Below are 12,618 nucleotides of genomic sequence, written 5' to 3'. Positions count from 1 at the left end.
ATAAAGAGAGCTACTTGAAAACCCACCCGAAGCTAGGTACACAGCTACACATCATACCTATGATTAAAAAATGAATATCTTCTACCCTACCATATATCTACACAGATTAGATTTAATTTAATCTGAGTTTCACCTGGGCAAAGCCAGGTAAAACTGCTTGTACGTATAATGATAAAATTGACCTTACAGGAATCTTAAATCCGGTATCTTTAATAAGTAGTGCCTAAACATGTTCTATCAGTAGAAACTCTATACCCTGCACCCCTACATGAAGAAAAATAAGAAAATGTGGAACTGAATCAAGAAATTTGAAAAAATTTAGCATGTTAAAGTTACTCATAACTCATGTCTAAACACAAGACTTACATCACCACTTCTTTCCTCTTCAGTTGGTTCATTTGCTGTATTTCCTTGTTCTGCCTCCTCAGCTGTTGGATCAAGATCATCAAGTAGTTGTTGGTCTCCTCCGTCTGCATCAGGTGGCAATGTAGGCATTTCATCCTGTATGGTTTCAAAATTCTGTTCTTGCTCTTCCTCCCTGACATGATCCACTGTTCCCTATTATGACACATTTCAATTACTGGAAACTATTTTCTATCTGATATACAAACTAAAAATAGGAATTTTTAAAAACAGCAACGATTTGTAAACATTAACCAATTACAATGTTTAAAAATAATGAAAAATGTCAATGAAGTATTAGAAACAATAAAAAGTTTTTAATTTTGAGTTGTCACCCTTGTACCATCCAAAACTAAAGACCTCTACCTATCTATCTATTACTGGAACAACAGTGGACTGTTTTTTTCCAGACAATTCCAATTTCCATTCATCATCAGCCTTACTAAAAGTATCTAGTCAACCCAAGCTATGCCTGGGCTTAAATTCAGGTCTACTGCCACCACCTGAAGACTAATTCAATAAATGTTCAACTTACCATGGCACTCTTCTCTTCTTCTACAGTTTCTTCATTTGCTACATCTCTTTGTTCTTCCTCCTCACTTCTTGGATCAAGTGGTTGTTGGTCTTCTCTCTCTGAATCAGCCAACACTTGGTACTCTTCATACTGTATAGTTTGCAGATATTCTTCCTGGTCCTTTTCCATGCCTTGGTCTAGTATTTCCTATTAGGGCACATTTCAATTAATGCTAAATAAGTTCCTCACTAAACAAGTAATATCTTCTGATTTAGTCTTCTGATTTAATTTAAACCAGCATGAAATTTTTTGTGAGCATATTGATGAAAAAATTCAGTAAAACAGAATGATATTTTTACAGTCAACAAATATTTTTAAGAATTGAAGATTGATGGCTGAAAATGAAAAGATATTGAAGGAATTTAACATGTGAATAGAGGTGTGCAGATAGATCAAATCCTTGCTGCACAATAACAAAATTTATAAATATTATGAAGGAAGAGTTCGGTCTAGTCCAAATGATATATGTAGGTGGACATTTTCAGAAGACTTAAGAAGTAAGTATTATTTCTCGTCTCAAAAAGAGGAAAAAGCATCATATGGCACATGGCCATAAGTTTGATATTATATGTAGCAAAGGTAGTTAGGATCAAAATCAATAGGATAGAGAAGAAGGGAAATTACTACTTACTGTCAGGAAGGCATGGAAATAGGGTTTAAGGTAGTAATAAAAGTAGATAGAAAACTCATAAAACCAGATGAATATGCAGAGGATGTAGCATTAATAAGCCAGTCAGCAAAGAGATATCAATCATTGTGCACTGAATTACAGAACCAGGTTGAAAACATTTAGTTACTGGATTAATACATATCGATTGTCAATACAGGAAATCATTATTATCCCTTCCTGCAGACCATGTGCTTACATAAACCAACTTCATTTAACATACTTGCACATAATTTTACTACACTTACATGACCAATGCATTCCTCTTTTTCCACATTTTCACTGACTGAATCTCCTTGTGTAACTGCTTCGGTACTTGGTTCGAGTGGTTGCAGGGCTTTCTTCTCTGAATCAGCAAGTGTGCTATAAACTTCATCCTGTATGGCTCGAATATATGCTTCCTGCTCTTTTTCTCTGTCCTGATACAGTAATTGCTTATAAACCTCAGGAAGCATGAAGTCATACACAATTTCAGTAACAAGTTCCTTACACTCCCAAATGTTATTCCTGAAATAAATTGTAAAAGGAGCAACTATTAAAAGCAAATTCGGGTGATAATAATTATTTAATCTTAATAAGATTTTCACTACTTAAGAGTTAGTTTATGATGGTCCTGATAAAATAATACACCGACTTTTTAGCTTTTATACACATTAACTATCTTTAATAATATCATTATCCCTGAGCAGCATGGTTTCACTAAAGGAAGATCAACTCTCACTAATCTTTTGGTTTTTCAAAAGTATCTTATAGAAGGTATGGAAAAAAGCTAACAAACAGATGTCATATATACTGACTTCAATAAGGCTTTTGATACTGTTGGTCATGAGCTTCTTATTAAAAAGTTGGATGCATTGGGAATGAGTGATACCCTACTTGACTGGATGGAAAGTTACTTAACCAACGGAGAAGTTGTAGTGAAAATTGATGCATCCAAAAGTAAATGTTTCCATGCATCATCAGGTGTTTCCCAAGGATCACATCTGGGTCCACTATTATTTAACTTATTTATAAATGCTATTATAATCTCATTAGATGCAATTCCTTTTCTTTTGTATGCCGATGACTTAAAAATTTGTTTAACAGTTGAATCAATTGATGAACACCTAACTCTGCAAAACTGCCTTTAAAGGCTTCAAAACTGGTGTGAGCATAACTATTTAACTTTCAATTTAAAAAAATACTATTCTGTGACATTCAGCCGGAAAAGGAGTCCACAGCATCACAAATATAGACTAAGCAAATACACTATGGCCCAATTTACAAATATAAAAGACCTCGGAGTTATGTTTGACTCACAGTTAACATTCAATCAACATTATAACTATGTTCAATCTGAAGCATACAAACCCCTTGGATTTATCTTCCGATACTGTGAAACCTTTAAATATATAGAGCCTTATAAAGTTCTGTTCTTCTCATTAGTTAGGTCACTGTGAATACTTCTCTACTGTTTGGTCACCTTATTACAAACTCCATATTCATACAATCAAATGTGCTCAAAGTAAATTTATGCATAAAATTGCATTCAAAATCAATCTTCACAAAGATCTTTATAGTTACCATGATATGTTACCTCAACTAAATCTTCCCTCCTTGCATAAAAGTAGAAAAATTAATGCCATAACTTTTCTTTATAAATTACTACAAAGCAAGATTGATTCCTTAGAACTCCTAAGGGCAATATCTTTCCGAGTACCTTCACATAACACAAGGTATGAAGTACTCTTTGAAATTAGACATCATGCACAAAACTACACTTACTACTCGCCTATTAACCAGATTATGAGAGATCCCAACAATTGTCATTATATTGGACCTACTTTCTATCTCACCAGGATCCCTTAGAAAAATGCTATTAAAAATATCCGATGAATTTTAGAATGCTAATTATTGCAATGTGGATTTCTGTACATGTCAATATCAACTTTATGTCATTTGTACCCGATTGTAGTCGTTTTTTTCTTTTATAATTGTGGAACCAATGTATGTTTTTTGCCTTTCTTCATGTAAAAGGTTATTCCCGTTAAATAAATAAATTACGTAGATAGATTTTGTGGTAATCAACCAGAAGGTCAGTTTGGTAAGTGATGGTAGAGTTCACCCAGTTTTAAGCCCAACAATGTGCTAAATTCACACATCTGAGTGGTTGGGCCAGTTCCTTTCCTTATGCCCGTTATGGTTTCCCAGGAAGATCGGGTACCCAACAAATCACACGGCTGGGGTGAAGCTGAGGGTGCCCAGAGGTGTCCATAGGAATCAAACCTGGGCCCTCTGGTCAGTAGTTGGGTCCTCTATCCAGTGAACTAATCTCCCCTTTTGGATAGGCAATGACCAAAAACCCATGTACATGCCATATTCCTGTTTGGCCAACATTCATGGTCCTTTTTTCCTTTTTCACTTATACATATGGAATTTACCTTAAATATTTCCTCCTAAACTCCTCATATATTCTACCCTTTTTTAATCCATCCAAAATGCCCATTCTTTACTTTCTTCTTTTTAGTTTACCCAATATCCTCCCTTCTATTACAGACTTCAACATCCTACTACTGCTTCACTTCTACCTCTACTCACTTATCCTGCCTTCTTCAAATTTTGACCCACAGCTTCCTCCCTTCCCAAAAGCTTTTTATAAATAGCAAACATATTTTTGTCTTCCTCTTCATCTAATATTTCTACTCCATTCTTCCCCATACACAAATCCCAAAAGCTTACAATTAACCTGTATGTGTATTATTTCCTCACAGGCCAAGCACCTCAGATGGCAAATACTTAATACATCTATCAGACTAATATTTTCTTCACTAATTTCCTTGTGTCCGCAGCCATGAATTCCTCGTCTTGCTGTATGATTCTTTCACCAGCATAATTTTTCTTCCTATATGCTTAACAATAAGGTAATTATCATCTAAACTACCACCCCATTACGTTAAATTGTTTAACCTGGTCTAATTCATTTTTTTCTACTTATATGCTTTGAGCTAACAATAAAGGAAATATTAAATAAGGAAATAAATGGACAATGGGATTTAATATTAATGTTTTGAAACATGATATTGATGTCAAAAATATTTTGGTATGAATAAATCCCTTATGGTTGGCATCTCAACTATGTATCATAAAATGCTACCAGAAAATTATGTTCAATAATTGTAAGCCATATTTGATTGGTGTCATGATCTTTGGAACAAATCTATTGCATAATTTGAGGGTCACATATAATGTCTTGATGGGGCTAATTGTTCCATTTTCACTACTTTTCTAAACCTTTCTCATACATAATGTGATCAACTCCTATTTTTTATTTACCAACATTATGTGCAGAGCCAGGTACTTACTGCATAAAATATTAACATTTACACAAGAAAACTGAAGTATATTTTCTGCAATGGGTGTCTGTGCAGTGAAAAATATCTTAATTAATAAAAAATCTGAGCTGGTTCCCCTGAGCTCATGCACATTTCCACTGTCCTAAAATGTTTGTGTCTGTATTTGACTATTATTTAGGTTAATCATTTGTTTTTAAATAAATATTTACCTGCCTTCCATGTCCTTAGTTTTTTGGTCAATATTTCTTGCTAACTCTTTTATGTAATTTCTGGATTCTTCTGTTGAAACCCATTCCATTGCATTAAGAACAATATCCTCAAGATATATATCAACTGTTTCTTGATGAACTTTCACAGCCTCAGGAAAGAAAGAAAAGTTATCATGTTATCACTCTGAAATAAATCCACACTCAAGTGAAGAAAGTGATTTTTGAAAGTGTACACATGTCATATACGTGTTGGATGTGTATCAACGGAAGGGCTCAGGCAAAAAGAAAGCAGCTGAAATAGCTATGTTAGGCAATGAAGAAATCTATATTGAAATATGCTCCTAAAACTCATGTTTTTTGGGCCAGACGCTTCAGCTGATGCTGAGAGATGATTTACACCCTAAGAACTAAATGAGCACCTTACCCAGCTTTCCATCATCATTACATACAGCAAGGAAACATAATAATAAATCCTAGGAAATTATGCCATGAAAAAGAAGTGTGTAAGCACAATTTCAATCATGCTTTAATTAGCAGTTAATAGGAAGGTCCTATGGAAGGGGGGATTTCAACTCAAAAAGCAACAGGATTATACAAGTACATATGAAATTTTTTCAAGTCTACTGAACATTGGGCAGGGGGGTCAGAAATGTATCCCAAATTTTGAATGAAGCAAAATACAACTAAATAAAAGCAGGTCAAAAATTAAGACTTTAGCTACTCAACTTCATGAGTCTATTGTATCACAATAGAATAAGTCCAAAGATGATCAAGAAACATTCAATCAAATATTAAAAATTATTTATTCAATTGACAAATGCATTAAAAACTTGGTGAGAGATCATTTTTTGGTGCAAACAAAGTTCAAAATGTATCTTTTACTCTGAATGGAATAGCGAGCAGAGAGGAAATTACTTTACAAATGACAAGAGTTATTTCTCAAAGTACCTGCTTGAAAACTTCATCGTGTTCACGCCTTCTCCTTTCCTCCACTTGTCTGCGACCAGCTTCCTCTGCCTCTCTCTTGTGACGCTCCCTTTCAGCCAGGAGCAATAATGCATGGATGCACCTCTCATCGTTCAGCCGGACCAGCTCTTTAGATAAGAAGTCCAACATGGAGCCTATTGTATCTCCAACAAGCATGGATAACATATTCCCATATGCTTCTTCCTGATTCAAAACAATGGATTTCCAGAAAATGCAGATTAAATATGTCCATATAGTCAAAAAGTTATAGTTTATAAGTAGCTGTAAATATATTTTTATGTACATAAATACAGTAAGAAATAAAAATTCTATTATATTCTTAATATCAAATTTATTGGCTCTAACTTTCCATCTTTTTGTTCACTATCATCATAGGTCTCTATATAACTAGGTCAATGCAATCAAAACCTAAAGTTAAAGTTCCAGAAACTCAAGAATCATGTAAAATCTGCCCACTCTACAAAGATGATTGGAATGATTTTTATTGTATTTTTTCCCACGTTTTATTCATTACTATTAAATTGCTGTGTATATTATACACATTGATTCTTTGAAATTATTTTTTGATGATTTATTGGTTGTCAATTGGCACATTCATCAATGTTTAAAATGACGATCAGACTAGTTAGTTGCTGATATAAATTGCACACATTTTATTCTTTTGCTTTACTGGCAAGAGCAATTTTCTTAAATCCCTTTAAAATAATGCCAGCAGTATTGACTAACTCAATAAATTATTACTTTGTTTTAATGCTGTTTTAAATCTATTGAAAGAAAATATACATACTTACTTTGAAAATTAAGCAGAAACTAAATATTATACTTTAAATACTTTCAATTTTTCAGTTTCAGGCCTTTTTCATGTACTCCACCAGATTTTAAAAACAAATTGATTTTATTTATTATAATCCTTTTGTCATAATTCTGTGAAATATTGTACTTACAAAACATGAAAACACACTTTGGAAATATTTTCCCCCAAATTTTAATTTTACATGAGCCTTGGCACTATGTTATTTTTTTCGTTGGGCCTTTCAAGAGCAAAGCCAAGGTTACACTTTAGTTGATTTGCTAAAGGGGTCATGAATTCAAAACAGATTCTTGAAAGAAATTTAAAAAATTAACCAATGAGTAAACATTTGTTCTATTTCATCCACACCCAAAGGATATTGAATGCCATGCCAAAGAACTCAAAATAAGTGTACCTAATTGAGGTGATTAAAATTTAGCTGACACAAGATCTCTTCAATTTGCAAATTATTGACCACTAAATGTCACCAAGTGCCTTGCTGAGATTAATTGAAACCTTAATTTAAATGATGGAGATTCAACTAATAATGACAAAATTTATAATATTTCTAAATTGGTAAATTCTCACAAAGATTTTGTGGAAGATACTGCACTGAGAAAATAATTGAAGTTTGATAATGCTAATTTATAGCACATATTAGAAAACTAAAAGATATGATAATTAGAAAATAACAATGTATCTATTCCAACAAATACACTTCTGTTTGGGATTTCATCCGAGTACTTATAAAGTGTTTGACAATCATTTCATTAGTGTTCCAACTGGCTTCTTCAGGGAGCTAATCAAACTAATTCCACTTATCCCATCAAAATCCCACAGTTTCAGTCAATTCAGCTAATTATTCTCATATTCCTAACTCATATAATTCATTATATCCAGTCCCCTGTTCAGCCATGGAACTGACCAACACTATCAATAAATTCCCTAAAATATTTAGTCCTGGATTAGATGATATCACAGGGATAGTCATAAAAAGATCATTTAAAACTATTAAAGATCAGCTATTATCCTTAATTTATGAATCCCTAAAAACTGGAATTTTGCCAAGCCCTCTTAAATCAGCCAAAATAGTGCCAATATACAAAGGAAAAGGTTGCAAAATGGTGATGAATTCTTAGAGACCAATATCCCTGTTGAACCAGTAGGGGAAAATATTTTAAATAGTTTTCTAGAATCGTCTAGTATCATATCTTGAAACGTATAACCTGTTATCCACATCTCAACATTGATTTTAAAAAACAAGGTCCACTACAATAGCTACATATCACATGGTAAATCAAATACTCTTAGGATTGGATAATAGAACTGGAACTTTAGGATTATTTTTTGATTTCGTCAATCATCAGCTACTCTTTTATAAACTGTAATACTATGGCATAAGAGGCATATCCTACTAATGGATTGAATCATACCTAAATGAGCGGCATCAGCATGTAAAGTTCTCAATAAATTGATCCAAATTTGTTTCTCCTGGTTGATAAGTAACACTGGGCCCTCCCCAGGGTTCTGTACTTGGCCGTAGCTTATTTTCAATTTACATCAATGATTTACCAGATAAGCTTAAGTTCATTAAGGGAATAGACCCATTACTGTAAGCTGATGATACAAATATTATTGTGTCAGCCTCCTCAGTGGACAGTTTGAGAGAAAGAGCAGCTGAAGTAGCTCAGATTTTCAATGAATGGTGTCTTCTTAACTTCCTAAAACCCAATTTAAACAAGTCCAGCCTGATTTATTTCACAAATAAAAGCAAAGTTTCCACTGCAATCTCAGTAGATGTAGGAGGTGTAAGCATTCCCTGAAATTCCAGTACCCAACTCCTGAGAGTTATCCTGCATAGAAACATGTCTTGGGAGGAACACAGTTTCAAGTTACTTAGAAAGTTGAGTTCACTATTCTTGCTCATTGGAAATATACCTTGTAAATTTAGAGGTCCTTGTATCCATTAACTACGGTGAATTTCATTCTTGTGTTACTTTAAGTATCCTCTTCTGAGATTCCTCTCCCCATGTGGGCATAATCTTCAGAATCCAAAAGAGAATTATACGTATTATGAGCAATGCTCCTTGCGATGCACCACGCAAACCTCTCTTCAAAAGACGGTTTATTACTAGTACCTTGCATATATATATTTAATTCCATCTTACATGCAAAGGGTAATATTTCTCAGTACAAGTCCAACCATGATTACCACAGTTACTCTTCAAGGACCTGCACCAGCCATTTGCAAGAACACGCAATATTGCTCATGGTCACAAAGCAATGGGCTTCAGGTTATTCAATAAAATTCCCCATGAAATCAAATATGACACAAAAGTACCTATTTTCAAGAAGAAGCTGTTCTACCTATTAAAAAAATAATATGTTCTACTCTGTAAATGAATACCTGGAATTGTTACTATGCATCAATTGTGGCTTAACCAATTAATATGTAAATATGTGTCCTATATTTGTGTATGCATGAATATGCAACAAATCTCCAGACAAATAAATGCATCATTATGATTATAATTAATTCAACAAGGCCATTTCATGGATGCCTTCACAAAAACATCAATCCTAATGCCGGAGAGACTATTGCACTAGGGAGATTTACTTACTTTCCTTTTCTCCTCCAGTTCTTCTTGATATTCAAGCAATGTCTTGGTTTTTTCTTCATTGCATTCATTTTGTTCTTTATTCAGCACAGAGTGTGTAGTGCTTAGCTCATCAATCATATCTTTAGATCTCTCCTTGCCTTTAAACATCTAATAAAATAATTATTCAATAATCTCTCAAATGTAAGTTATTGACTACAATGCTGACTGCAGCTACTAAATACATTAGCAATATCATGCAAGTGCTGCAGAATGTACTTATGATTAGTAATAAATTTAAGAGTTTTCATAGAAACAGTAAACAGACTTTTTCCATAAATCCTTAACTGCAGTGAACCTGGCTTTGTTGTTGAACAACTTCATCAAGTACATTTAATGAAGTTTACAGACCTTTAATTGTCATAGAATCGGAAAAGATGGAGGGATTTCTGTGAAGATAGTTTACAGTAGAGGCTGTGGGGGTAGCAGGTTATGTGAAAACAATTTGAAAGAAGCAAAAGTGAGGAGAAAAAGAGGAGCTTCCCATGGTTTGCCTTAATTTAGGGTCAACATTAGAGGACTGGGTCAGAATTATCATATGGTTCAGGGTATTGGAAAATACAGGGGAAGATAATTAGGAATGTAGCTAAGAACCCCTCCATAGTTTTTAACAAAACTCTGAGCCCGCATCACTTAACTTCCCTTGTTATTTGCATGTTAGTAAGTGATGTCCAACTTTTGTGTTGGCCTTTTGATATTTTAAGAATAGAAGTGGTAAAACTTTATATGCTTTGTTTTTCTTAGATAAGTGTTGGTAAGATTGACATCCAGGGCCCTTTACCTGTGTTACAAAAGCAACAGAAAGTTTTGCAGTTCTTGCTCCTGATAAAATAAAATATTCGTCACTGTTTCTTGTGGTATTTATTTTCACATCCTATTTAATTACCCAGTGAACTAAGATTCTGAGGTGGAAATCATTAGTAACTGAAAGTGATGAGTGCTAACACTCTCAATCTTCTGGCAATGCCAAACCATGTCCCCAACCTTGACTCTTGATCAGGACAAACTATGGAGAAGCCCCTTCCTTCACCCCAGTAACACTCCCTTTACATCATTCTCTGAAAAGCCATTATTCCCAGGATCCATTAGCCCTAGAGCCTATTTCTTATGATCCTTATACATATATCATCCTAATACATCTACGTATACTCTTCTGTAACCCAGTGGCCTATAAACTTTGAGATCTCAACCCATTGATATTGACTGTGACCAAACTTGAATTGAAATATATAAAATCACATAGGCATTACTAATTTTATAATGAAGCATTTCCACCTAGTAATATGTCTGATGCTGTAGTAATAATAATAAATGACAAAAGGAGCCAATTGCCCCTCCAATCATGAAAGTGCAACCCCAAATATATTGCCGAGACTTGCTGAGATATTGCTGACCATCAATATTAATCATGGGGCGAGTGTTGTCTTGGCTTAGAATAAAGAGGATGACTAAATTGTCTCTCTGATCTTGCTGTTTTATGCAAAGTACAAAATACTGTCGGTGAGAAAATTCAGGAACCAGAAACCATCGCTATGCAAATGTAATTTTCTCTCCAACCCACAAGGTCTTCATCTCTAGTCCTATGCTCCACAAACTTCTCTCCACCTTCCTTTCTGAAGTCCTTGACCCCATACAAACATCCTGCCTGCCTCTCACTTGCCATCTGATCCTATCCTACTCCAGACCTCCTCCCACCCACAAATATTATTCCATACATCTCTCCCATTTGCATCCAGCCATGCTACTAAATGTCTACTAATGTCTAATTGATTTGGTGTGAGGTAAATTGACATTTTAAGTTTAATGCTGAACTAGAGATTTAACCAAAAAGTTTGTGCACAGATCATACATCAATCACAAAAAATAATATCTAATACTATCCTTAATGAATAGGCATTAAAAAATGATAAAATTGACCTTTAAGGCATCTTAAATCACCCCCTCCCCCTCTCCCCACACGAATAGTACATAAATGGACCGCAACTTTGATCAATTTGTACCTGATGACAATGCCTAAGCATTGAAACTCATAGCACGAAAATTAAGAACAGTGGGAATATACATTGTATTTTTCATTTAATGAATATGAACTCCCATTAAGTTGAGCCTGAAACAATTGAATACATTGAATAAATAAAGCACTCCCAAACATTTTTGTGAGCATTAACTTTTTATCCTTTAGTAGTATGGAATAAATCTGAGAGAATTTGAATCTTAACCTATAAATGTGAAAGAAAACGTATAATATTAAATTTTATTGATTTTTGCTGCCTTCATACTTAATTACTTACGAAGGTACTATTATGGCATTACATTGAGCTATTTTGATTCTTGAAAATTATTGAAAAAAAATTTTTGGAAGTTTTTTCATTGAAATGACAATTTTCTGGAACAATTGGACTTCTACAGAATCACTTCTCAGAAAGTGTAATTAGTTTAACAAATATGTATATTTTTGATGTCTATGTGAGCATGGAATTTTTCAAACGGTCTAGTTCTTGCATATGCTAATGGCAGGTTTTGTCTGTTTCATAGGAAAGAAAGCAACATTTACATTCACTCCTCCCCCAGCCCGATCACCCTGGCTACACCACTGACCACCAGTTAAACTGAACAATAACTTGGAATTCCACGACTTGACCGTGGGGAACATAGGTTCCCCTATAGGTCATCAAAACAACTTCACTTAGATTTTTTTGTTAAGTAAAAATCACCCCTGCTTTAATAAATCCATTGATTGAATTGAATGTTAATATGGTAGAAAGTCCTCCAGCCTGTACTCATTGAGTGCATTTCATCCTGGTCCAATCCCCAAAGAATCACTCTCTCCAACACTTCATAATATGTGGCTTATCTACTCATTTATGATCTCACCACTTAACTTGTTCAAATATTATAATTAAATACGCAGTTTAGATAGACATATGTACCCATTTAATAGCACTCTTTTGTCTTATCTAATCTAACCATGTTAATCTTGAAAACTAAGAAAGTTATGAT

At 34.0% G+C, this 12,618-nt stretch overlaps 1 protein-coding gene across 1 annotated transcript; it reads right to left on the bottom strand.

The window, feature by feature from the left end:
• Positions 1-1,290: 1,290 nt before the first annotated feature.
• Positions 1,291-11,281, bottom strand: LOC139695274 (cilia- and flagella-associated protein 91-like). Its single transcript, XM_071593969.1, has 6 exons — positions 11,180-11,281; positions 9,583-9,729; positions 6,133-6,354; positions 5,185-5,333; positions 1,892-2,150; positions 1,291-1,311 (listed from the first exon to the last, which is right to left on the bottom strand). The coding sequence occupies exons 1-6, from the start codon at positions 11,279-11,281 to the stop codon at positions 1,291-1,293; spliced, it is 900 nt and encodes a 299-aa protein (XP_071450070.1).
• Between the last annotated feature and the right edge of the window lie 1,337 nt (positions 11,282-12,618).

Source organism: Hetaerina americana, unplaced genomic scaffold (genome assembly GCF_022747635.1).
Source record: "Hetaerina americana unplaced genomic scaffold, ioHetAmer1.1.p SCAF_6, whole genome shotgun sequence".
Lineage (NCBI taxonomy): Eukaryota > Metazoa > Arthropoda > Insecta > Odonata > Calopterygidae > Hetaerina > Hetaerina americana.
The sequence above is the reverse complement of the archived record's forward strand: the minus strand, read 5'-3'. Positions and strand labels throughout refer to the sequence as shown.